General features: G+C 40.5%; 1 protein-coding gene across 3 annotated transcripts in view; it reads right to left on the bottom strand.

The window, feature by feature from the left end:
- Positions 1–25753, bottom strand: part of LOC100557779 (cytochrome P450 27C1) — a 46288-nt gene extending 20535 nt beyond the window's left edge. For 2 of the 3 annotated variants that reach the window (XM_016996653.2, XM_008118785.3), the window contains exons 1-5: positions 25208–25753; positions 10023–10213; positions 4014–4213; positions 2643–2852; positions 2128–2291 (exon numbers count right to left, since the gene is read on the bottom strand). In XM_016996653.2, the coding sequence (XP_016852142.2) occupies positions 2128–2291; positions 2643–2852; positions 4014–4213; positions 10023–10213; positions 25208–25561 (1119 nt within the window). In that variant the 5' untranslated portion in view covers positions 25562–25753. The remainder of the gene's footprint in view (positions 1–2127; positions 2292–2642; positions 2853–4013; positions 4214–10022; positions 10214–25207) is intronic. The other variant, XM_016996654.2, reaches the window with a different exon arrangement.
- Between the last annotated feature and the right edge of the window lie 336 nt (positions 25754–26089).

The following is a 26089-nucleotide window of genomic DNA, read 5'->3' as shown; positions in this document are numbered from 1 at the left end:
GTCCCTTATTCTATGTATTTTCAATTTATCCTACCTTATTGTTTCTCACATAAACTCAACTATGGACTCTTTTTCTCTCTCGTGACTAGAGGCTGGGAGCACTGCCTAACTACATACAATGCTATTGTGATCTAAACAGTGGCTCTTCTCAGGTTCCCAGCTCCTTCACATCCTCTTCAAAACTGGCACTGTGTGAAAATATCTGAAGTGCTTTGAAGCCAAGTAACAGCTGCCTGCTCCATTCTACTCAACGTCCCTGATAATCCTTTTAATGTGACTAAAGTTTTTGCATTCTGAATCAGAACTGAAAGGCCAGGTCTTGAATGCTTCATCTCATATAGAAGATAATTCCTCTCAAGTACCACAATATAGATTTGTAATTGCCAGGAATAGACAGTTATGAATGAAAGCTAACAGAATGGTTGTGATGGCATGAGGCTTTGTCAATTCAGGTTGGAGAGAATCAGGCCTCAAGTCTAAATGAAATGTATGCCAAGAATGCAGGAAACAAAAAAATGGTGTATTATATTTATGCTTTGAGGATACCTTTTAAGATATTTAAAATTATGCAGAATATTAAAAATGTACATTAAAAAAATCTCAGAATCATGCAAATTTGTAGTTCTAACTTGTAGTTCTCAAACACTGATTTTACCCATACTGATCAACTCTGGGAGTTGAAGTCGTAAATATCTGAAAAACCAAAGATTGTGAATTATAACATGTAACATTAGCTCGGGTTAGGGGTACAGGACAGTGGGAAAACTGTGAATGAACAATACTGTTTTTAACCTGAAAAAACAGATCTCTAGTATTGTCTAGGTCTTCCAACACAACTGCATGGTCAACGTCTGCCAGATCTTGACCATAGAGTCAAGAGCATTTCTTCTAGAGCAGTGATGCTCAACCTGGGGTCCCCAGATGTTTTTGGCCCAGAAATCCTAACAGCTGGTAAACTGGCTGGGATTTCTGGGAGTTGTAAGCCAAAAACATCTGGGGATCCCAGGTTGAGAACCACTGTTCTAGAGATTCCTAAAGAGAACATATTAATAAAATCTATAAATAATCAAATCTGCAAAAGTTAATACCACAAATGTGGTGGGATTTTTATTCCCTATGAATAAAAATATGTCATTGCATTAAATATTTGCACATTCCCTCTTTTGTTACTTCTAAATGCTGTCCTTTCTCAAATCTCAGACATAGGTTATATCTCTGTCAATGAGTCCAGTTTTAAGTATCCACCAAAGCAGTGTGAAACATAAGAAGAGAAATGACTGCTGTGAAGGTTTCACTTTTATTTTCATTTCACTGTTTAATGGGCAAGTGACAATACTATAGCCATCCAAATGTTTAAATGGAAATCTCTGCACTTTTTACCACCATCTCTACTAGCTAAGGCGGCTTATACTTGCATTTCAACATTTGGAGCAGATTCTGGCTTGCAGATGAGATCTTGTGTTTATATTTCCAGATCTCAGGGCCTGTTGCTTCTCAATTTATCAGAGGAAGAGAGAAGATTCTCAGAGTGTGAGGACTTGCCCAAGCATGTGTATCCTTCATATATTAGTCTTGGTCATTTTGTCTGAATGCATCTTAGGAGTTTATCACATGAGGAAGGCAAATTACGATTGCAGTAGGACAACAGCATCTCTGCCTTAAATGACCTCACTCCTTTCCCATCACTCTTCATTGGACCATTGGAAGGTGTTTCTTTTACAAAAGAAGATCACTAATGGATTCTTTGTGCTTCTAAAATAATTTATTTATGTTTGTAAAAGAGTATTGAGAAAGGAGTGACATCATTATAAGTTTGTATTGATGTGTTTGTTTACTATTTTGTTTTGGTTTGTTTCTATTGTTTATTATGGCATTGAATGTTTGCCATCTTTTGTTGAAAACCTCCCTGAGTCCCCCCAGGGAGATAGGGTGGGTTATAAATAAATTATTATTATTATTATTATTGGGTATGTCCAATGTGAAGGCGCTGTTATCCTGGTGTAACTGCAATTTGCCTGTCTTATGTGATAAAACTCCTTAAAAGCATCTAAAATTAGCCTCAAGTTATAAGCACTTGACTAAAACCAGCATGACACCAATAAATTACTATGCCTACTATTAACTTACTGTATCGACCCCTGCCAACAGCATTTCAGTCATATTGGCATAGATTTCTTCAAGGGTGAGTTCTTTACTTCGAAGCAGGGTTGTAAGAAGTCCACCCTTTAACTCTTCTCCTTTGTCTAAAAGGGATTGTATATGGTGTAATTTGTTGTCAATGTGAATTTGGCCTATGTGAAGAAAAGGTAGAAAGGTTAATCACTGGCATTTCACATCTCATGCTGTTATTTCTGATTTGCGATGTGATGGCCACAAACAAATATGGGATCTTCAGTAAAGATTGCATATTTTGAGGAAAGAATGCAGTTGGAAATTTCCATTTAGCAATATCTGAAGGGACACACAATTCCACTCCCGTTATAAGCCCAACCGTAGCTTTTCCTGCACCGATCTAGGATTTCATATCAAGTTCGTTTCTTAAAGAAATCTTTAGTAAGAAATACATAGACTGACTGTTTCTGACTTCCATGACATACTGAAGAAATGAAATGACATTCAAACAGATATATATTAAAACTTACTAAATTTAAAGAGTCCATCCCATGACCTACAGAATTCTCTCCAAGGTTTTGGGATAATTGGACGAAGCCATTTGGGAATTGCTCCTGCATACATGGTGGTTTTGAAACTGCTGAACATCAGTTCCAGTGCTTCAATGTATTCTGCAGTGTTCTGAGGAATGTCATTCTCCAGACACCCCAAGCGGCACTCAAACAAAACAGTCGCCACTCCTGCACAAAAAAGAACACAGAATTTATTATGCTAATTTCCAAAGCCAAGTCATAAAGCAATCCTGTATCTGTTTATTCCAAAACAGTAATCTCAATGAGACTTGAGGCGCATCTACTCTGTAATATTAATGCAGTTTGACACCACATTTGGCTCAATGCTCCCAAATTGTAGTTTTCACAAGGACTTTAGAATGCTGGCTCATCACCAAACTACAACTCATGTGATTTCATAGCTTTAAGCCATTGCAGTTAAATTTGTGTCAAGTGCATTAATTCTACACTGCAGATGAACCCTTAGGGCATTTTCACATGGCACAGTAATACTACTGTGGTTGCGGTTTAAATAGTTATTTAGGTGTCTGAGCCAGAGCACTCCTTTGCAGCCTCCCCAAACTACAAATTCAGATATTTTACAGGATGCAGCCAAGGCTGTTTAAAGTGTGAAAGGACACTTATTCCAAAAAGGTGGGCGGCATCCTTACAGTACAGAACTAACATGCTCTACAGGAAAAGTTTAAATTGCTTTGCATATAGTTTGGAAGCATGTTCCACTGATTCAACATACATCTTATTGAAATATGTACCTATAATCTTATATCCATACAATGCTCTGAAAACACAGCGTGGGAGGAAATAAAGCATGCATAGAATTAGCAGCAAGTGCAGACACAAAAAGCAGTGTCATTTAATGCATCCATGGAACACGAGAATACAGAACAACAAAAGGGTGAGTTGCAATACAACAATATCTGGAGAAGTATACAGTTCCCATTCAAAGGGCAATTCAAAGCATGCCAACTGCATATGCTCACTGGTGCCACTAAATTAAACCACAGCAAAATAAGTTATTATCATGATGCTGTATTGCAGTGGTTCTCAACCTGTGGGTCCCCAGGTGTTTTGGCCTGCAATTCCCAGAAATCCCAACCAGTTTATCAGCTGTAAACTGGAAGTTGAAGACCAAAACATCTGAGGACCCACAGGTTGAGAACCACTGCTGTATTATGACACAACACCCCATCTTAACATCATACTGAAATATTGCCTAATATGGCAACATACCTTTAGATGTAAAACATTTCTAGGATTTTACACCTATTGACACAAATACCACAACAGCAGTCATAATTAGCACAACTACTTGGTTTTAAGCAATCTCACCTTCCATTGAATACTTGAAAAAAAGGCTGTTGACATTTGTCACTGTTTCGCCATCTTTTTCTTGACGTCTCAGAATGCGGATCCTCTTGATCAAATCTGTAATAACTTCATTAACTCCTCCAGAGAAAGTGGCAACATCTTTGGGTTTCACCATTTTTTGTCTAAGCACACGCCTCATTTTTAGCCACTGTTCCCCCTCTCTGGAATAAATAAATGAAAGATTATCTTGATCACATTTTGTGCCAAAAAGTAAAGAGGGCAGTTCCCATTAGGAGGAAATAAACCAAAGTGTTTTTATTTGAACATTGTTGCTGGAAGGAGAATATAGGTGTAACCATTATTTCTTCATATATTTTTTTCTTTACTCCAGTAAGAAACAGAAATTAGTTGACATAAATTATGCATACAAATCTGCCGAATTATATATAATTTGCATATAATAAGTAGAATGAATCCACTTTTGGTATAAATCTGGGCAAAGTGCTGCACTTGGAGTTTTAAGTGCTCCAACAGCTCTGCTAATTGCAAGCTTTATTTCTGGGTACAATTCAATGTATTGGTTGTAAAACATATGACTTAAGTTCAAGCTATTTTTGAAAGACTATGTCTGGATCTGCACTGCCATATAATGCAGTTTGAATCTGTTTTATATGGTCAGTGTCGACCCATATAATACAGTTTAATTGCACTGAATTGAATTACAGTAGAGTCTTGCTTATCCAACCTTCGCTTATCCAATATTCTGTATTATCCAATGCAGTCTGCCTCCCACTCAGATCCACAGATGTCTCTCTAAGCAGCAACGCATAGTGGGCCAACACACTCAACAACACAAGTGCAGCCATGCTCCCAAACAAATGGCAGACTTGTTGAAAAACATGCTTTGGTGTTTAATTTGTAAAATCATAACGTAATTTGACATTTAATAGGCTTTTCCTTAATCCCTCCTTATTATCCAACATTTTCGCTTATCCAACGTTCTGCCAGCCCGTTTATGTTGGATAAGCGAGACTCTACTGTATATGGATCTACACTGGCCATATAATGCAAATTCGGACTACATTATATGTCAGTGTAGATCCAGCCATTGCCTCTGGAGAGGCATTTTCCTCACTCCCAACACCTTTACAGGCACAGATGATGGGAGCATAAGTGAGGGCCTTCTGCGTAGTTGCCCTAAATTGTGTAGCTCCTTCTCCTAAGAGCAGAATGATCCTACCTTACTGTCCTTCTATTGGTAGGCAAAAGTGATGAAAGTGATGGTGACGATAATGATGATAATGATTATTATTTTAGCAAGCTTTTAGAATGGAAGGTTTTATGGAAAGAGTTTTTAAGAGACTGATCAAGTGTTTACAACTGCTTTTTATTTATTTTTTCTAGTGTATTTTTTTAATTGTTTTACGATTGCTAAGAATTTAATTCTGTTTTAATGTCAATCTTGGGGGGAATTGTAGAGGAAAATTAAGGTAATAACAATAAGACTACTGGCCAAAATCCTGAATTAACAAGATCATCAAGTGAGAAACAAAAACAAAACAGCAGCAACAAACATAAAGTTTTTGTTTGGAAGCATGCCCGCCAAACAGAACACCAGAGCATGCAGGATTGGTAAAAGTACATACCAGCTATACATGGAAATAATGGTAGTAACAAGAAATTCTTGATAGATTCCATAGTTTGTCTGGTTATGTTGGTTTGTGATGACAACTACTGTACAGTATATAATAAATGTTCATTTTTTGTTCAACAATAAATGCGAATTCTTCCACATGGAAAAATAAGACATCCACTGAAAATAAGACCTAGCACATCTTTGGGAGCAAAAATTAATATAAGACACTGTCTTACTTTCGGGGAAACAAGGTACAAGGCAATGAGGGTGTGTGTGTGTGTATGTTGAAATCTGAAATGTACAATTAAATCAATCCTTCAGAATTAAATAATGACCAAGCCATGTCTGCGCATCTTCTTGAAACGCTATGACAGAAGTTATAGAAAGAACCCAGGATAATTTAAAGGAGTGTGCTGATTATATGTGGCCTGAAGCAAGCAAGCCCTGAAATGGCAGAGAAAGATGGAATGCTTAGACAGCAAAGCTGTGTTTGCCTAATTTGGCAAATAGTCGGCCCCTTTTGGATGCAGTTTGTCATTAGTGACATCAAAAAGGGCCTGCAGTAACAGTGAATGATTCATTTCTGCCTCTCCTCGACAGGCATTTCTCTGGCTCAGCACCTTCCATGAACCTAATTATTCATCAGCTGTAATCATGGATTGCAAGAGGCACCATTTGTGTGGTTGACTTTCTTTGTTAACATTGTTCCTATCTTCTCACAAGGCCCTCTTTGGCTGTCTCTGGAGGATGTGCCAGATAGTTATGTAGTTTTTGTTTTTGTTTTGAACTTTTTCCAAATAGAAGAAAAACTCATTAGACAAATAATGATGACCATTTTCACCAAGCAGAATGTTTAGCGCTTAAGGCGTTCTGCAAGGGCTCCCCTGAACTCAAGCATTGGGAAACAAATCTCTAATGGAAAGTGGGATCAAAGAGGATGGAGATTAAGTGTCATACTCAGAAAGGGAATGACTTTCAACTTCCCCAACCCAAGAACAGCAAGCATTAGTTTAGAAGGATGCTTTAAGGAATGAAAACAGAAAATCTCAACCTATTTAGTACTGTTACCATATCTAGAGATATTAGAAGACAATGTTGGTGTAAGTTAATAATTTTTAATCTGATTTATAGTGTATTGTATAATTTTTATATGTGTGTTTATTGTAAGCCGCCCTGAGTCCCCTGTCAGGTGAGAAGAGCAGGATATAAATGTTGTAATAATAAATAAATATGCTTATACGAGCACATGCAGATGAAACTATGTGATTCAAAGCATCATTGTAATTGAGTGATAATGACACCTCTGACACATGTACATCAGAAAATTCAAAAAGTAAATTAGCATAGAGTTTTAGATATGTTGATATATTAACACAATAAATGTAATAACAAATTGAAGCGATATTTCTATTTAAAAAATCATAAACTTCTGCTAAAATGTCAACATTCTGGACGAAGCAAAGACCACCAACATTGAAGCAATGATCCTCCACCATCAACTTCACTGGACTGGCCATCACTGTCTCCTGATCACCATCTCCCAAAGTTCAAAGCTCTCAGCTCAAGAACAATGGATGACAAAAGAGATTCAAAGATGAGCTTAAAGCTAACCTTTAAAAATGTGAAATAAACACTGAGAACGGGAAAGCCCTGGCCCTCAAGCATTACAACTGGAATTTCACTATTACCAACGTTGCTATGGATTTTCAAGAGACAGAGATACAGGGTAAAAGGGAGAAATGTGCCAAGAGGAAGGTGCACCAAGCAAACCCTTGTCAGGACTGCCTTCCATCTGGAAATGTATGTCCCCACTGCAAATGTCATGCAGATCCTGAATAGGTCTCTACCCTACAGTCATTTGTAGACCCACCGCCAAGACCCTACCACTGGAAGACAATCATACACAGCGACAAATGATAGCCTATGATAATGATGGGTGTTTGCTCAATGTCAAAGGTCTGCATTCAGTTTAAAGTTGTGGAAACATAGTCATGACTGAGATATAATTGTTCACATACATTTTGTTGGACATTTTGACTGCACATTTGAGTGTTCATTCAGCCATGTAGCTTTGCCATTCAAAACAAGGGTTATATAATACAATCAAAGTGTAACACCACAGGTGGAAATTTATGTCACACAACTGTGATGTAGTATCTCAAATCAGATCAGTTGTTATGACATACTTGAATCTATAGGTCCCTCATCATTTGCTACCTCCCTTCAAGAATGTTGATATGGGTTGTTGTTTGGAAAGGGAAGCAAAGTGTAAAATTAATATCTTTGCATCACTCCTGTTTCATGTTGTAATTGGTATACTAAAGTAGCACTTTTGTAACACAATTCATACATGCAGGAAAAACCAGAAGATGCCTAATTTTTTGACAAGAATATCATTTCATTCACCCCAGTCTGTGAAGGAAATTGGCTAAAGCTCCACTGGGGTTTGTTTATTTATCGTGTCAGAAGCAAATTGAGGATATAGTTATAATGTATTTAAAAACACAAACGAAGTTAAAAACTTGGCATTATACTAGATTTCCTTTGATCAAAGCTGGCCACTTGGAGTGCCTCTGGTTTCACTGAGAGAAGGTCCTCTATTGTGCATGTGGCACTTGTAGTAAGTGGTCTGTGGTTTGCTCTTCTCCACACTTGCATGTCATGGACTCCACTTTGTAGCCCTATTTCTTAAGGTTGGCTCTGCATCTCGTGGTGCCAGAGCACAGTCTGTTCAGCACCTTCCACGTCGCCCAGTCTTCTGTGCGCCCAGGGGGGAGTTTCTCATCCAGTATGAGCCATGGATTGAGGTTCCAGGTTTAATTAGTAGCTTCTACCAGCTAACCTTTGTGCTTGCGAAACACCTCTGTAAGACTCTTTATGTGAATATTTATGTTCATGTATCTTATGCTTCATATGTTTGCTGTAAATGGAAATATTTACTCTTTGGAATGTTTTCTAGCCACTTATGTATTTTCCCTGTAGGTCCACTATACCATTTTATTTACATACCTTCCACTTGAGGAATATTTAATTTTGGAGAACTTGATGTCCATTGAATTCTGTGGAATTCATATTTTTCCACTTGAGGAAAACTTTTGATAGTAGAAACCGGCATGGGAATTGGAAATCCTCTACATGGAAATCCTTCTCACAAGAGAGTAAGGACTCTGCGCCCTCAAAGAGAAGCCTCTTGCAAATCATATAGGGTTGCTTCTTTGGGACTCTTATTAAATGACCATACATTTTGCTTGCCAGACGGCTATAATTGTTATAAGACTTCGTGTATAAAACAGATTTATGTTTCACTGTACATGTCTATTAATATTGTATTTAAAACCATTGTAATTGATATACTACTGTTTGTAGCGGTCTTGTGTCTTGGTTCTGGGTTTTAGCCTGCCACTTTTGGATTCTCGCTTTCTGAGGTGCTCCTGCGAGTACCTCTGTAGATCTTAGGAAGCAATTTCTTGATTTAAGGAGTTGGCATGCTGGCTGATATCCGAACAGAGGATGGGCTGGAGATGTCAATGTCTTAGTCCTTTCATTAGAAGCTGCTACTTCCCGATGGTTGTCAGATGGTGCAATACCCACTAAACAGTATAATTTCTCCAGCAGTGGAGGGCATAGACATCCTATGATAATGTAGCATGTCTCATTAAGGGCCACATCCACTGTCTTAACATGATGAGATGTATTCCACACTGAGCATGCATATTCAGCAGCAGAGTAGCAAAGCACAAGGGTAGATGTCTTCACTGTTTCTGGTTGTAATCCCCAGGCTGTCCCAATCAGCTTTCATATGATATATATTATGTCTAGCACCCACTTTTTGCTTGATATTCAAGCAGTGCTTCTTATAAGTGAGAGGGTGGTCCAGAGTAACTCCCAGGTATTTTGGTGTGCTGCAATGCTCCCGTGGGATTCCTTCCCAGGTAATCCTCAGAGCTCGAGATGCTGGGGTGGTGAGAGTCATGAACTCGGTTGCAGAATCAATAACAATTGTCATTAAATGCTACTTATATTTAAATACCAAGAAGCATTTTGTTTTGTTGAGCTTTTATAATATACAAGCCAGTTCTTTTTAACATTAAAAAAAACTCAGTTGCTGATGCTTTGTCTCCCTTCACCCCCATGAAAGCAGAAGAATGTCAGTGACTCATACAGGGATTGGCTTTCTTTTGAATAAGCATATTACATCAGTAATTAGTTTGAATGTCCCTTAAGGGCATTTGCCAACAGTCATCCCATAGTTACACAGTCGTGATACTAGCACATTCTTTAAAGAAACACTTTAATCAAAACCAGTTTGAATGCATCATCAGATTCATATTTGCGGATTGCCAAGATAGCAGCATTGTTTGGCAACAAAAAGCCAAAAATTCCATTGCACTCACGCAGATATAAGTCCTGTTGCTCTCCCTCGCAAATCTCTGTATTCCTGCCAGGAATCCATGTCAGCACGTTGGGGTGCAGAGCCTTCTTCACGGAGAACCTGAGCCACCAGGTCTCGATCTGCAATGGATACAACTAGTTTGGGACCAAAATGTGACTTGAAAATTTTTCCATATTCCTGAACGTGCTTCTGCTATGAACAAAAAAGTAAATAATACATTATTCATTTTCACTGTCAAATATTATATAGCTGTACAATCATGTTTTCTAATTTGCACTGCTGATTTAAAAGTCATGAATCACATTAGGAACACCTAACCCAAACTACAACAAATGAAATTCTATGGTCTTCTGTCTTTCTATAGTATCCAAGAATCTTAGATTGCACCAATATTCTGCTTTTCAAAGTACAGTACATCTTATTATTCTAACAATTAGGTACATTAAAGTAGAAATTCAGCACCTGCAAGAAGCTTGGCGATATCCTGTTTCTGAGACTTACGCAATCAGGGAAAATTATATTTTCTTGGATGCACAGTGTCTTGGAAAATGCCGATACAAAGTTCAAGCAATTGTGGAAAAGAAGGACATGGGTGCTTGGTGTGATTTTAAACTGAATGTTGACAAAGGTAAAGGGAGAGGGGTTCTCTAATGTCACAGTCCAACTATAGAATGCCCTTCCTAGAAGCCTGACTACATACATTGCTGCTATTTTAAACTTTAAACTAGATCCACTGGGGGAGGGGAACAACAGTCTGGCAAACACTATATTACCCACGACCACAGGGAACTGCCAAAAGGCTAAATGGAGGGCTGCACAAACACAGCAAGGACCAATTACCGAGAGCACAATAATCCCAAATAAACAGCTCAAGGGGAGGTCACAGGGGCTTACATGTCTTTACACTAATGCACAGAGCATGGGAAATAAGCAAGACGAACTCCAACTTTTAGCACAGCACCACACGTACGACATCATAGGCATCACTGAAACCTGGTGGGATGACTCCCATCACTGGAATGTAGCCATTGAGGGCTATAACCTCTTTCACAGAAATAGAACAAAGGGGAGAGGAGGGGGAGTAGCTTTATATGTCAAAAACAGTTACGTTGCAGAAGAAATGCAAGACTGTAATCTGGGAAACCAGCTTGAAAGCATCTGGATAAGAATCAAGGGAACCAGGAGTCAAAAAGATCTCGTCGTGGGTGTCTACTACAGACCTCCGAACCAGGATATAGAACTTGATGAAGCCTTTTGTCAACAGCTGACCAAACAGGCACAAAGAAGAGATGTAGTAGTCATGGGCGACTTCAACTATCCTGATATCTGCTGGAAAACAAACTCGGCCAAGAGCACAAAGTCCAACAAATTCCTCACTTGCCTTGCAGACAATTTTATGGTCCAGAAGGTAGAGGAGGCAACAAGGGGATCAGCAACTCTTGATCTAATCTTTTTTTTTATTATTATGATTTTTATTGAGTTTTCAGTGTCACACTAACAAAAACAACACAAACAACACAAACCAATGTAAGGAAAGAGAGGTGATAATAGTACTAGTGAAAAGAAAAAAGAGTGAGATTTAAAATACCTATATATATATATATATATATAGATTACAAAAAAGAAAGAAAAGAAAAAAGAAAAAAAAAACAAAAACAAAAAAAAACAAAAAAAAACACACAAATGCACATATAACATGTTTGTCCTTCCATTCGTCCCTTATGAGAATCTAATTAACTTATATTATATTAATGTCTTGTCCTGGTAGAACCTATGTCTTCTAGTCATTTTCCAGTTTCCAATAGAGAAAAGAAACGGAGTTAAGTAATATTAGTTGCCATATAGTCCCTAAATAATTTCCAGTCAGTCTTATTTGATGATTGTGCTCTATAGGATCTTAACAGAAATGTTAGTTCATCCATGTCTCTAATGTCATCGATTTTCCCTATCCATTCATCTTTAGTTGGAACGCCTTGTTCTCCTTTAAGTCCCATGCGTAGGTATATTTTTGTTTCTTTTTCCATAAAACTTCCCACTCCTCCATATTTATTGATCTGCCAATGTTCTTGGCCCATTTTAACATACAATTTTTAACTACATCAGTTGCGTTCGTCCAATCCAATAGTCTTTCATATATCTTAGTTATTTCTTTCTTATCATTTTGCAGGATCTTATCCCAAAAGTTTTCATTTGTAGTGAAGCCAATTTCATTATCCACCGCAAATTTCTGCTTTATTTGGGCATACTGAAGCCAAGTCAAGTTTTTGTATTTCTTTTTGATTTGTTCCAAAGGTTTTATCTGATAACTATCATCTCTCTTGTGTAAAATTTCTTTATAGGTTGGCCATTCAGGCCAGCCTAATATTTTCCTGCTGTTTTCTTCTAACGGCGATATCCATAATGGGGTCCGAACGTACATAAATCTTTTATATTTTTCCCATACTTTTATTAGGGCGGAGCGGATGAAATGATTCCCAAAATTTTTCTCTATTTGTTTCTTATCGTACCATATGTACGCATGCCATCCCCGCCTCAGGTCGAAGCCTTCTAAATTTAGGATGTGTTCCCGCTTTAAATTACACCAGTCCTTAATCCATGACAATGCGCAGGCTTCAAAGTAAAGTCTAAAATTAGGGAGGCCAAATCCTCCTCTATCTTTTTTGTCTGTCATCGATGCATATTTTATTCTGGGTTTCTTGCCATTCCAAATAAATTTCGAAAGATCTTTATTCCAATCTGTAAATGTTTTAATTGTCCTAATTATGGGTAGAGTTTGAAAAAGGTACAAAATTTTTGGTAAGATATTCATTTTTATCGTTGCAATCCTACCCAATAATGAAATGTTTAGATGTTGCCATTTTTGTAAGTCTTTTTTGATTTCTTTCCATTTTACATTATAATTATTCTCCAAAAGATGCGCGTTTTTGGCCGTCAACCATATTCCTAAATATTTGATTTTCTTCGAGACTGAAATTCCTGTCAAGTTTTGTATGATTTCTTGATTTGTCTTAGTTATATTCTTTGTTAAGATCTTAGATTTCTTCTTGTTTATATAAAATCCAGCAACTTCCCCGTAATCCTGAATTTTGGACAACCACAACTGTAATTTTGATCTTGGGTCTTCGATAATACATATAATGTCGTCTGCAAAAGCCCTTATTTTAAATTCATGAGTCCCTATTTTTGTACCTTTCAGCTTTTGATCCTTTTTTAAGTTTTTTAATAGGACTTCTAAAGCGAAAATAAAAATTAAGGGCGATAAGGGACATCCCTGTCTCACCCCCTTTCCAATTTTAATATTTTGTGAGTGCTGCCCATTGATCCTAATTTTAGCCCTTTGGTCCTCGTATATAGTATCTATCGCATTATAGAACTGAAAGCCAATATCTATCTCTTTAAATAACAATTTTAAAAAAGACCAATTTAAATTATCAAAGGCTTTCTCCGCGTCGATGGAGAGAAGTGCAAGTTCTTTCTGATGATTCCATTCGTAGTATTCTATAATGTCTAAAATGCATCTGACATTTTCACTCATTTTCCTCCCTGGTAAAAAACCAGTTTGATCTTGACCCACCCAATTTAGGAGAAGTTCTTTAAATCTATTCGCCAATATACATGTAAATATTTTATAATCCAAATTTAATAGGGAAATGGGCCGATAATTCCTCACATTTGTAGTGTCTTGGTCTTCCTTAGGTATTACAATTATTTCTGCGTCTCTCCATGTGTCCGGAAGTTCTTTGTTCTGCAGTACTTTATTCATTACTCTTTTCAGATATGCCGCTATCTCCTCTTGCATTGTTTTGTAAAATCCTGCCGTAAAGCCATCCGGACCTGGTGCCTTGTTTAGTTTCAATGATCTTATTGCATTCTTTACTTCTTTTTCCGAAATCTCTTTATTTAAGATTCCTCTCTGCTCTTCCGTAATTTTCTCTAGCTTCTGGTTCCCAAGATATTGCACTATTTTCGTCAGGTCAATGGTCTCTTCTTTGTACAGTTGTGAGTAAAATTTTTCAAATTCTTGGAGGATTTCATCGTCTTTTGTAATAATTTTGTCTTCTTTCTTGATTTGTGTTATCTGTTGGTTCTGTCTTTTCTTCCGTATTTTCCTCATCAGCCATGCTCCTGGCTTATTGGCGTTCTCGAAGTTATTTTGTTTGATAAATCTTAATTGTTTAGCTGTTTCCTCCAATTCTAATCTATACTTTTCTTTTATCAGGATTTTTAATTCTTTTGATACTTTGTTATTATTTGGTGATTTCTTCAAAATAATTTCTTTTTTCCCAATTTCCAAATTTAACTCATCCAGTTTCTTTGTTTTTTCCTTTTTCATTCTGGCTTTTTGTTGTATTAAATGGCCTCTGATTACCGCTTTATAAGTATCCCAGAGTGTTGCATCCTTAATTTCTGGACTATCATTGAATTTAAAATATTCCTTGGAGAGTATTTTATATCTCTGAATATCTTCCGCTTTCCTCATCAAATTGTCATCAAATCTCCAATTGGGTGGGATTCTTTTCTGGTTTATAGTCATCTCTATCGCACAGTGGTCAGATTTATCTCTTGGTAAGATAAAAATCTTATCCATTTTTGTGAATAAAGTTCTTGTGGCCCAAATCATATCGATTCTAGACCAAACTGCGTGTCTGCAAGAAAAAAAGGTATAGTTTTTGACATTTGGGTTTCTCAGTCTCCATACATCCAGTAGGTCAAATTCTTCTTTTAATGATATAAAATTTTTGGGAAGAGTGCTTTGTGTATCTTTACTCCTTCTTTTGTTTATTGATTTGTCCATTTTAGGGTCTATGACTCCATTGAAATCTCCTAAAATAATCACGTTTTCCAAATGTGTATTCAATATTTGTTCCCGGAGATATTTTACAAATTTTGTCTTCGGCCCGTTAGGGGCGTATATATTACAAATTAGTATTTTTTGATTATCTATTGTAATTTCCACTCCAACCGCCCTCCCTTCTGTATCCTTAAATCTCAATTCTGCTGGAATGTTATTATTTACATATGTGACCACCCCTCTTTTTTTTTTTAATGTCTGATGCATAGAATTCATTTCCCAAACTTTTATTGACCAAGTGTGCTCCATGTCTCTGAGAAATATGTGTTTCCTGGATTGATATAATATCATATTTCCCTTTCATAATTTGTCTCATGATCATTTTTCTTTTACATGGAGAATTCCAACCGTTCACGTTGTTTGTATAACATTTAATTTGCCTTATAATTCCATCCATTAAATCAATTTTTTTGGTTCTGTAAGTGATGTTATGGGTTCTTCTTCCCCACTTTCCTCCCCTTTTTCGTCAGAGTCCAAGTCAAGTAGATTCATCTCGGCTAAGCCTTCCATTGTATTTGTTACCGTAGTTGCGTCTCCAGTTTGTGGTGAGTGGTATCTCTTCTTTTTCCTCTGAGGTAGTGAGAGTTCTAAAGAATCTTCGTAGTTCCCTTTCATCAGTTCTTTATAAAAATCTTTCGCTTTATCTATCGATGTCAGCCAGTGTTTCTCATTTTTAAAGGTAACCATGATTCCCTCTAATTTTTCCCAACGAAATCTTATTTTACGTTTCTTAAGTTCTTCCGTGAGGAAAAAGTAGTTTCTTCTTCTGTTCAATGTTGCTATTGGGAATTCCTTCAATATAATTACTTTTTTCTCTTTATAAAAAGTTGGTTTCCGACTATTCATCATCAATATTTCATCTCTGGTTTTCTTTTTCACAAAATTGACTATTACGTCTCTGGCCACCTTATTCCGTTTTGAGAAGTTAGTTTGTATTCTGTATGTCCTATCTAACTCACTCCCCATTTCCTGTTCCGATCTTTGTAGTATTTTTGCTGTGATCTGTATGATTTTTTGTCTTATGTTCTCATTAGTCTCCTCCTCTAAGTTCCTAAAACGGAGTTGAAATTCCATTTCTTTTTGTTCCATTAGTTCTTGTGTTTTTTCCAATTTCATAGACTTCTTTTGAAATTCATCCACACTCTTTTGAAATTTAATTTGTGATTTTTCCATTTTCTCCCGCGCTTTCTTTAGATCTATAATCTCTTCGTGTGTTGCTTTAATTTCATTTTTTATAAGTGCTATATCTTCTTTTATTTCTTTCTTCATTTCTAACATCTCTTGATGCATTTCCCGCTGAAATCTTTTTTGCTCTTCTGCGTTTTGGTCCTGCTTATCAGAGAGTTTCTGAATTTCTTTCAAAATATCTTTTAAGGCTAAGTCTTCCGTTTGGGAAGGTCTTCTCGCTGTCCCTTTTGTGTCCTTTAGGTCTTTGTCCTGTTTAAATTTAGGGACCGCCATATTCTAAATTAATTAGATGAGATAAACTTAAAGAAGTAGGTATACTATTTGTATTTCGCTATTTGGGAATTATCCTTCTTCCCCTCTATTCCCAATCAAGTTCAGTCAGTCCTTCCAATAAGTATGTGCTGTAATTAATATTGTTGTTTTTGCTTTATGAACTATATATTATTTTAAATCTTAACCATCCATTTCATCTTCCTTCCTTTCTTCCCTGAAGTTAGTTCTGTACAATTCTATGCAGACCAGTTTAAACCCTTAATTTTGTCCTTCGTCTTCCACCCACTTGGGGGCGCCCGTTCGCTCTTCTCCTTCTACGCACGTCCTGCCGCCTTTCTTTACTCGTCCTATCCTCCCTCGGCGTCCTCTTCTTCCCCGTCCGGGTATATCCTTCCGTTTCCGTTTTCTCACTTCCTCTTGTTTCCCGCCGACTTCAGCATGCCTTTCTTTTGTTTACAAGAAGTGCCCGTCGTAGACACAACAATATGGCGTCAAGGCCGTCTGGTTCCCCTTTCGTCAAGGTATGTATTCCCAATATTCTTTCGTTACTTCAAATCTTCACGGTCCGCGAATCCCACCGGCCTCTCCTGATCTTCACACACCCTTTCCAGAAATTTAACAGATAAAGTTTTTTTTTTTTTTGGCTCAGTGGGTACCTGCGTTCCTCCCTTGCTTTTCTTGGGAGAGGGGAGATTCAAATCTCAACCCGACCGACTTATAGAGTATTTTATAGTGATTCAAAAGTTCAAATTTTATGGACTGCTGGAGATGGCTATTGCCCAGGAGAGTATGCGTCCTGGATCATCGAATCTGTCCACTTTGCCAAATCATCCAGTAAGTACAGGCTTTCGCCCGCTTCCTGACTTGCGGTTCGCGGACCTCCGCGGCTTGGAGGGACAACGGGGTTAGCCTTGCTTCCAAAGCGCGCCCCAGACCCACCTTCACCGCTCGGAGGCTTGCGTCCCCCCCCGGTTCTATCCCCGGGGAGAGGGGAGCTAAAAGCTCTACCCAACCGCTAAAGTCAGTGGCTTGCTGGAGGAGCAAGTCCGACCTGCCGCCATCTCTGGCTCACCGGAAGTCCCCTTGATCTAATCTTAACAAAAGTGGAAGACCTGATTAATACAGTAGAAGTCATCGGATCCTTAGGGGCAAGTGACCATGTGCTCCTGCAGTTTGTGATACAATGGAAGGCTGAAACTAAGACAAGTCAAACACGCATTCTGGACTTTAAGAGAGCTGACTTCCAAAAAATGAAGGAAATACTGAGCAGCATTCCATGGACGCCAATATTAAAAGACAAGGGAGTTAACGATGGATGGGAGTTTTTTAAAAGTGAAATACTCAAGGTGCAAATGCAAACAGTGCCAACAAAGAAAAAAAATATGGCACGTGCGAAGAAGCCAGAATGGATGTCCAAAGAACTTCTAACTGGGCTAAGATTCAAAAGAGACATGCACAAGAAGTGGAAAAGGGGAGAAATCACCAAAGAAGAATTCAAACGTATAGCCAACTCCTGTAGGGAAAATGTTCGCAAGGCTAAAGCGCAAAATGAGCTCAGGCTTGCCAGGGACATTAAAAACAACAAAAAGGCTTTTTTGCTTAACGTTGGTAGAAAAAGGAAGAAAAAAGAGGCGATAGGGCCTCTGCGAGGAGAAGATGGGGTGATGGCGACAGGGGATAGGGAAAAGGCAAAACTGCTTAATGCCTTCTTTGCCTCAGTCTTCTCACAAAAAGAAAGCCATCTTCAACCTTAGCAACATGAAATGGACGAAGGATTTGGGGAAATCCAACCCCAAATAGGGAAACAAGTTGTCCAGGAACACCTGGCAATGTGATGCGGCTGCTAAGAAAGTCAACGGGATTCTGGCCTGCATCAATAGGGGAATAGCGTCTAGATCCAGGGAAGTCATGCTACCCCTCTATTCTGCCTTGGTCAGACCACACCTGGAATACTGTGTCCAATTCTGGGCACCACAGTTGAAGGGAGATGTTGACAAGCTGGAAAGCGTCCAGAGGAGGGCAACTAAAATGATCAAAGGTCTGGAGAATAAGCCCTATGAGGAGAGGCTTAAAGAACTGGGCATGTTTAGCCTGCAGAAGAGAAGGCTGAGAGGAGACATGATAGCCATGTACAAATATGTGAGGGGAAGTCATAGGGAGGAGGGAGCAAGCTTGTTTTCTGCTGCCCTGCAGACTAGGATGCGGAACAATGGCTTCAAACTACAGGAAAGGAGATTCCACCTGAACATTAGGAAGAACTTCCTCACAGTGAGGGCTGTTCGACAGTGGAACTCTCTCCCCCGGACTGTGGTGGAGGCTCCTTCTTTGGAGGCTTTTAAACAGAGGCTGGATGGCCATCTGTCGGGGGTGCTATGAATGCGATTTCCTGCTTCTTGGCAGGGGGTTGGACTGGATGGCCCATGAGGTCTCTTCCAACTCTACTATTCTATGATTCTATGATTCTATGGCTTCTCAATACACAAAATAAATATAAGAAAGCTCCTCTGAATATGACACAAAAACCTACCTTGTTTTTCAAATGTAGCTCAGAACTTCATAACAACAGTTTTAACTCACACTCACACACTCGCTTATTTTCTACCTCACACAAGCATCTGCTTCAAGACTATGCAGTTGATCATTTGGGTAGAAAGAGAGGCTAGAAATCTAGCCATAGAGATAATAGCATTACAACAAAGCAGGAATCTTTATATGGTGAAAATTGGATTTATGGTGAGTCTACAGTCATCCTTCACATTCACTGGAGTTAAGGGAACAGAACCCTGATAAAAGTGAAAAATTGCAAATAAAACCATGCTAAATTTTTTACCTAAGAGAACATCTATCTAGAAATCTCTAGATCTTCCAGCATGCCTGAGCATAGAATCACATTGGAGGACCTAAAGATTCCTAGAGAGCTGTTCTTTCTAGAAATCTCTAGGTCAGTGGTTCCCAACCTGTGGTCCCTGGACCACCAGCGGTACCTAAGAATTAAAATATGGTCTGCAGCCTCACCGTTACTACACCGTTGCAACAAGAGCGAGTGGTCTCGCAAAACCCTCTTATAGTGCTGAGGCAACAGGAATGTCAGGAGGGGAGGGGCTGACTACTTACGAAAGGCATGACAACAAGCCTCCTGGCTGCTGCTTCTCCTCCTCCCTCCCCCCCCTCCCCCTGAGCGGAGCCATTCCCTGTGGCGCTTGGAAGCAGGGGCACCTTAGTGTCTCTGTTTTTAGGCCTATCTCTGGGGTTATTTGGGTGCCGATTAAGAAAATTGCTTTGGATAGTCCACATCATCTCTAGATTATTAAATATGGTTTTCTGTGGGCAAGCAGATGGCGACTACTGGATGACATATGTTCTGTATCAGAAATTAGAGCTGATGTGGTCTATCCAATGCAATTTTATGAATCAGCACCCAAATAACCGAACCAAATCTAAAGTGGACCAAAAACTGATTCATAACCCATTTGGTTCTAATGTTGGAAAGTGGTCCCTGGTCAAAGTGGTCCTTGCTCAAAAAAAAAAAAATGGGAACCACTGCTCTAGGTCCTCCAGCATGACTGCAAGAAATTGACTATAGAATCACACTGAAAGATCTAGATTCCTAGAGAGAACATTTTAATCTGTTCCATGAATATTCAAATCTGCAAAAGTCAAAACCACAAATATACAGGGACAAATGTAGTCTTTTCCTTTGTAGAACAGAAAACAATGTGCTTAATGGATTATGACAGTTATGACTGTATTGTATCCAGGCTCCAAATGGAACCCAGAAGCAACTTTGGTTGCTTGCAATGACACATATGGGAAACTTTTTTCAAGAAGAAGTTGTTCATTTCTATACTAATGAAGATTCAACATTAATTACACAATATCCAGTTCTCCTGATCAAATTTGCTGGGTTAATTTCATTTCTCATCCCCACCCTGTTCTAAGGTACAAAAGCCCCTCGGCTAGAGTATTTGTATTACATATTTTCATGCCAATTTCCCTTTCTGTCTGCACCTTCTGAAAACGAGCACTAAGGCAACTTGTGATCCACACTCACACAGTGGAATTCTCTGAATCCAAGCCAGAGTTCTTGCAGGATGTTTTGACTATGAGGTGTATGTTTCAGTCTTAGGCTTTTCTTTAGCAACTACGCATAACTGGGTAAAGACAGGAGACATGGTTGTGTAGGAAGATATGTAAGTGCTCTCTCCTGGAGCATGTCCTCCTTTCCTCTTTGAAAAAAGAAGTGGTGGCCTCTCCTGAACATCCCTCTCCTGAACATCCCTTCCTGTGTCCGGTCTACCGATAATGAACAAGGCAGGTTGGAATGTGATGTTCCACTAGGTTTTGGATAAGCTGGCTGGGCTGGCTATAGAGACAATAAATCACGTAAGTAAGCCAGATCGGGAAAGGCAAGGTTCCCTGGCCACTAGTCCAATATGAGTGCTGAACCTGTCATTACCCTTGCCACACCTGTCATGGAAAGATGAAAAGAGGGAATGAGGAACATGTTAATGTTGTCTCTATCAATGCTGAGAATGAAGGCCTTTTCTTTACCATTGCCCCCTTCACCTCCTTCCTAGGCAGGGACAGTGTTATATTTTACAGACCATTGTTTCTCAACCTGTGGGTCCCCAGATGTTTTGGCCTTCAACTCCCAGAAATCCTAACAGCTGGTAAACTGGCTGAGATTTCTGTGAGTTGTAGGCCAAAACACCTGGGGACCCACAGATTGAGAACCACTGTTATAGACACTTTGAAATGTGGGGAGATTCTATCTATCTATCATCTATATATCAATCAACATCTCCCACACTGCTCCCAATAAGGGACCAAGTATTTTCAGTTTCACTTAATGCAGCAAAATTAGTTAAGTGAGCCCTAATTAAACCGGATACATTTCAAACTAGATGCAATGATAATAAGTCCTCAGTATCCTTTCCCACAAGGATCCTGGTTATCTGTAGGGAAAGGGGACATTGTAGATGATGCAGAAAAAAGTTCTTGGTGCCTTCTTTGTCCATATCCTGTCAATATCCTTGTTGAATTGTCATGTCCAGAACTGGCCGAAGTATTCCAGGTGAGGTCTGACCAAAGCTGAATAGAGACCTATTAACTTTCCTCGACCTCAACATTCTACTCTTATTGATGCTATTTAGAATTGCATTAACTTTTTAAGCTTTTTTCATGTCAGGAGCGACTTGAGAAACTGCAAGCTGCTTCAGGCATGAGAGAATTGGTCATCTGCAAGGATGTTGCCCAGGGGATGCTTGGATGTTTGATGTTTTACCATCCTTGTGGGAGGCTTCTTTCATTTCCCCTCATGAAAAGCTGGAGCTGACAGATCGAAGCTCACCACACTTCCTGGATTCGAACCACTGACCTTTCGGTCAGCAGTCCTGCTGGCACAAGGATTTAACCCATTGCGCCACCGGGGGCTCCAGCTTTTTAAGCTGCCACATCACATTGCTGACTCAAGCTCAACTTGTGGTTCACTAAGAATCCTACATACCTTTCACATATGATTTTGTCAAGCCAAGTGTCACGTCATTCTATATAGGTGTATTTCATTTCTTTTCTGCCTAATATTTCTCCCTGCTAAAACACCCAACTAGGAGAGACTGCAGTAGCTTGCTTTACTCAGAGCCTATTGGGAAGGGTAAGATTCTACTTCTTCCTCCCTTTTTTTCCTTCTGTAGACTTGAGTGCAAACTCTTTTTACACTTAGAAATCATTTTGCAACAAGTGAAGGAAGCTCAAGATAATGGAAGAGAGTGTAAAGGAAAGAAAGTGGACTGATAAGAGGATTAATCAGTGTCCCAGTCAAATCAGGACAGTTGGATGAACTTTTATTTCAAAAGTTAATCAATGGAGTGAATAAACCCCATGTGCAGCACAAAACAATCGGCCTTGTGAGGAAAGGTTAAGCAAACGATGTGAAACATTAGTGCCGTCAGCGAATGCCAGCAACTGAGCGGATGGCAAGCGCACCGGGTCCTTGGGGAGTACAAATGCGCTCTATGCAGTGTGAAAACACTGCTGTTCCATGGCAACCATCGGGTATACAGGATGGGGGAGGACCGGGGCCTGGAACCAGATGTGGGAAAGCTGGCCATCCAGGAACCAGCTGGGGGAAGGTGGTAGTGCTGGTGTGTGTGAAAGCAAGAGAGAAAGAAAGAATATCCCAGTTCCTTCTCTGAAAGATTCAGTCTTGCATCATTCCCACCAGAAAATGCACACAAAAGAGAGACAGTATTTACATGGGCTGCCTCCTCATAAGTCTATCTTAATTCAGGAGAAACATAGGAACCTAGGAATATAGTTATGGGTTGAATGAGACACAGGAGTGATAGATAGATAAATGATATCTCAGTTCATTCCCTGAAAAGAACACTCTGGAAAATGCAGAGAGAGAGAGAGAGTATTTACATGGGGCTGCTTCCCTCAGCCTAAGGAAATTCAGGAGCAAAACCAGGGCCAAAGAAGATAGGTGTGTGTTGAAGTGAGACATGGTGTGTGTGTATGTGCGTGCATGTTTAAAAAAAATAGAGAATAGAAAGGAGGAAACCACGAAAATGAACAAAATCTGGTACAGTAGAGTCTCACTTATCCAAGCTAAACGGGCTGGCAGAAGCTTGGATAAGCGAATATCTTGGATAATAAGGAGGGATTAAGGAAAAGCCTATTAAACATCAAATTAGGTTATGATTTTATAAATTAAGCACCAAAACTTCATGTTATACAACAAATTTGACAGAAAAAGTAGTTCAATACGCAGTAATGTTATGCTGTAATTACTGTATTTACAAATTTAGCACCAAAATATCACGATATATTGAAAACATTGACTACAAAAATGGCTTGGATTATCCAGAGGCTTGGATAAGCGAGGCTTGGATTAAGTGAGACTCTACTGTATTTAAAAACTCTAAAATAAGGAGCAACACTCAGGAAACAAGGGAATTCCAGACAGGAAACAATCAGGGCCAGCTAACACCTCCCAACCAAGGATTCCCCTGGGCAGGAAGCAGCCGGGCTTTGAAGCTGAAAGGCCATACAATACCAATCAAGGTGGCTAATTGCAACATTCACGTTGGCCTCAAGCAGACAAGCATTCTTTCTCCCACCCTGGACCTTCTATAGATATATAACCCCCACTTGCCTAGTTTCCAACAGAGGATGCCTGCCAGAGATGTGGGCGAAACGTCAGGAGAGAATGCTTCTGGAGATGGCCATACAATCGGAAAACTCACAGCAACCCAGAGAGAAAAACATGTTTTGGGGGCGGGGATAGTGTTCCTCAGCCTTCCCCGTACTTCTGAAGTAACAATATGGACGAGCCCCGCAGAAGTGTGTTGTGTGGCCTCAGTCGAGGCCTTTCGGCTCCAAACCCTGGCGAGGGAGGACAGCCTGAGGGAAGGAAGCCTTTCAAAGTGGCCTCCTCCTCCTCTTCACTGGTTGTGTAACTGGGAGCCCAGGGACGCAGCCACGAGGACTTCGCCGGGGAGGGGGGGGGGGGGAGTCAAAAAGCGAAAGAGAGCAAGGGCTTCCAATCCTCGACGCGCCTTTAACCCCTTTATTCGGACGAGAGGCGGCTTCCCAGGCCTACAAGCGCCTACAACATCCTCGCCCTCGAGTCCCAAACGCAGCCCCTCTCCGCTCACAACATTGACTCAGGCCTGCGGGGAAACCACCCTCCCTTTCAGCAAGACTTGTGGGCGGGCGAAGAGTGCTGCCTATTCCTTCTTGCCCGTGTGCCTAGCTAGCTACTTAAGCATTTCATGAGGTTGTCGAAGGCTTTCACGGCCGGAATCACTGGCTTGCTGTGAGTTTTCCAGGCTGTATAGCCATGTTCCAGAAGCAGCATTCTGCTGGAAACTAGGCAAGTGGGGTTTATGTATCTGTGGAAGGTCCAGGGTGGGCTGTATAGCCATGTTCCAGAAGCAGCATTCTCTCCTGACGTTTCGCCCACTTCTACGGCAGGCATCCTCAGAGGTGGTGAGGTCTCCCAAATGTTAAGGTCTATTTCCCCCAAACTCCACCAGTGTTCACATTTGGGCATGTTGAGTATCCGCGCCAAGTTTGGTCCAGATCCATCATTGTTTGAGTCCTCAGTGCTCTCTGGATGTCGGTGAATTACAACTCCCAGACTCAAAGTCAGTGCCCACCAAACCCTTCCAGTATTTTCTGTTGGTCATGAGAGTTTTGTGTGCCAAGTTTGGTTCAATTCCATCACTGGTGGAGTTCAGAATGCTCTTTGATTGTAGGCGAACTATACATCCCAGCAACTACAACTCCCAAATGACAAAATCAATCCCCCTCCAAACCCCACCAGTATTAAAAATTCGGTTTTTGTGCCAAATGTGGCCCAGTGAATGAAACTACATCTTGCATATCAGAGATTTACATTAGCAGTAACAAAATGACAGTGATGAAGTAGCAAGGAAAATAATGCTATCGTTGGGGGTCACCCCACATGGGGAACTGTATCAAGGGGTGGCGGTACAGTAGAGTCTCACTTATCCAACGTTCTAGATTATCCAACGCAGTTTTGTAGTCAATGTTTTCAATACATTGTGATATTTTGGTGCTAAATTCGTAAATACAGTAATTACTACATAGCATTACTGCGTATTGAACTACTTTTTCTGTCAAATTTGTTGTATAACATGTTTTGGTGCTTAATTTGTAAAATCATAACCTAATTTGATGTTTAAAGGGCTTTTCCTTAATCCCTCCTTATTATCCAACATATTCGCTTATCCAACGTTCTGCCGGCCCGTTTATGTTGGATAAGTGAGACTCTACTGTATTAGGAAAGTGGAGAACCACTGCCTTCTCCCCCCCCCCCCCCCGCCTCCCCCGATCCGAAGTGGTACCTGGATTTCATGGATGCGCCCAAAGCCATCCTTAAAGAAAAACTCGACCAGGTTGGAGAGGGTCCTGGGCCCGGGCATTTCCTCCAGGCGTTTCACTCCCAAGTGCTGCTGGAGCCGAGCCCGCTCCCTCTCCTCGCCCTGCTCGGCGGCCACCCGCTCCTCTTCCTCGTCTTCTTTGTCCTCCTCGGCTGCCGCTGCCGTCGTGGCCTTCTTGCAGGGCACCTCCGAAAGTTTGGGCCGCTGCCGGAGCCGGCGGAGGAAGACCAGACCCGGGCGGAGGCGGCTCCGGGGAAGAGGCTCCCGCAGCACATGCCCGCTCACCGCCAGCCTCAGCGCCTTGGCCAGGAGCGACATGGCTGGAGGCGGACGGAGGGCGAGAGAGAGAGTGAGAGAGAGCCTGGCGGGGACTAGAACCCGCGCAGCGAGCTCAGCCTTCCATGCGGACGGAGCGCCCTCCCCGGCTTGCCAGCATCAGTTTACACAAGCCGTGCTTTGAAAGGCTGGCTCCCTCCCCCGAGGCTGCCGAAAGGCGGGCTGTCCCCAGAGGAACCTTCCAGCGCAGGGTTTGGTTCACACGTCAGATCTTCCCCACCGGCCCCTTTCCTGGTGCGGGCCTGCGCTTGGGAACGGCCGGCCTTTTGGGCTCCCGCTGCGGCGCTTTCCGCACCATCTGGGCCACGGGGCGGGGGGAGGGCTGCTCCTCTCCTTCGGGGACCCTCTTGGAGCCTCCCTTGCCCTTTGGGCTCCGCTGGCGGCGCCAAAAGTTCTGCCGAGCGGCCCACAGGAAGGAGAACGCCCCTCACAATAGCTGGCTGTGAGTTTTCCGGGCTGTATTTCTTTATTATCTCATTATTACAACAATTCTATCCCGCCCTTCTCACC

The sequence above is a fragment of the Anolis carolinensis genome, chromosome 1 (genome assembly GCF_035594765.1).
Source record: "Anolis carolinensis isolate JA03-04 chromosome 1, rAnoCar3.1.pri, whole genome shotgun sequence".
NCBI classification, from domain to species: Eukaryota; Metazoa; Chordata; class Lepidosauria; order Squamata; family Dactyloidae; genus Anolis; species Anolis carolinensis.
The sequence above is the reverse complement of the archived record's forward strand: the minus strand, read 5'-3'. Positions and strand labels throughout refer to the sequence as shown.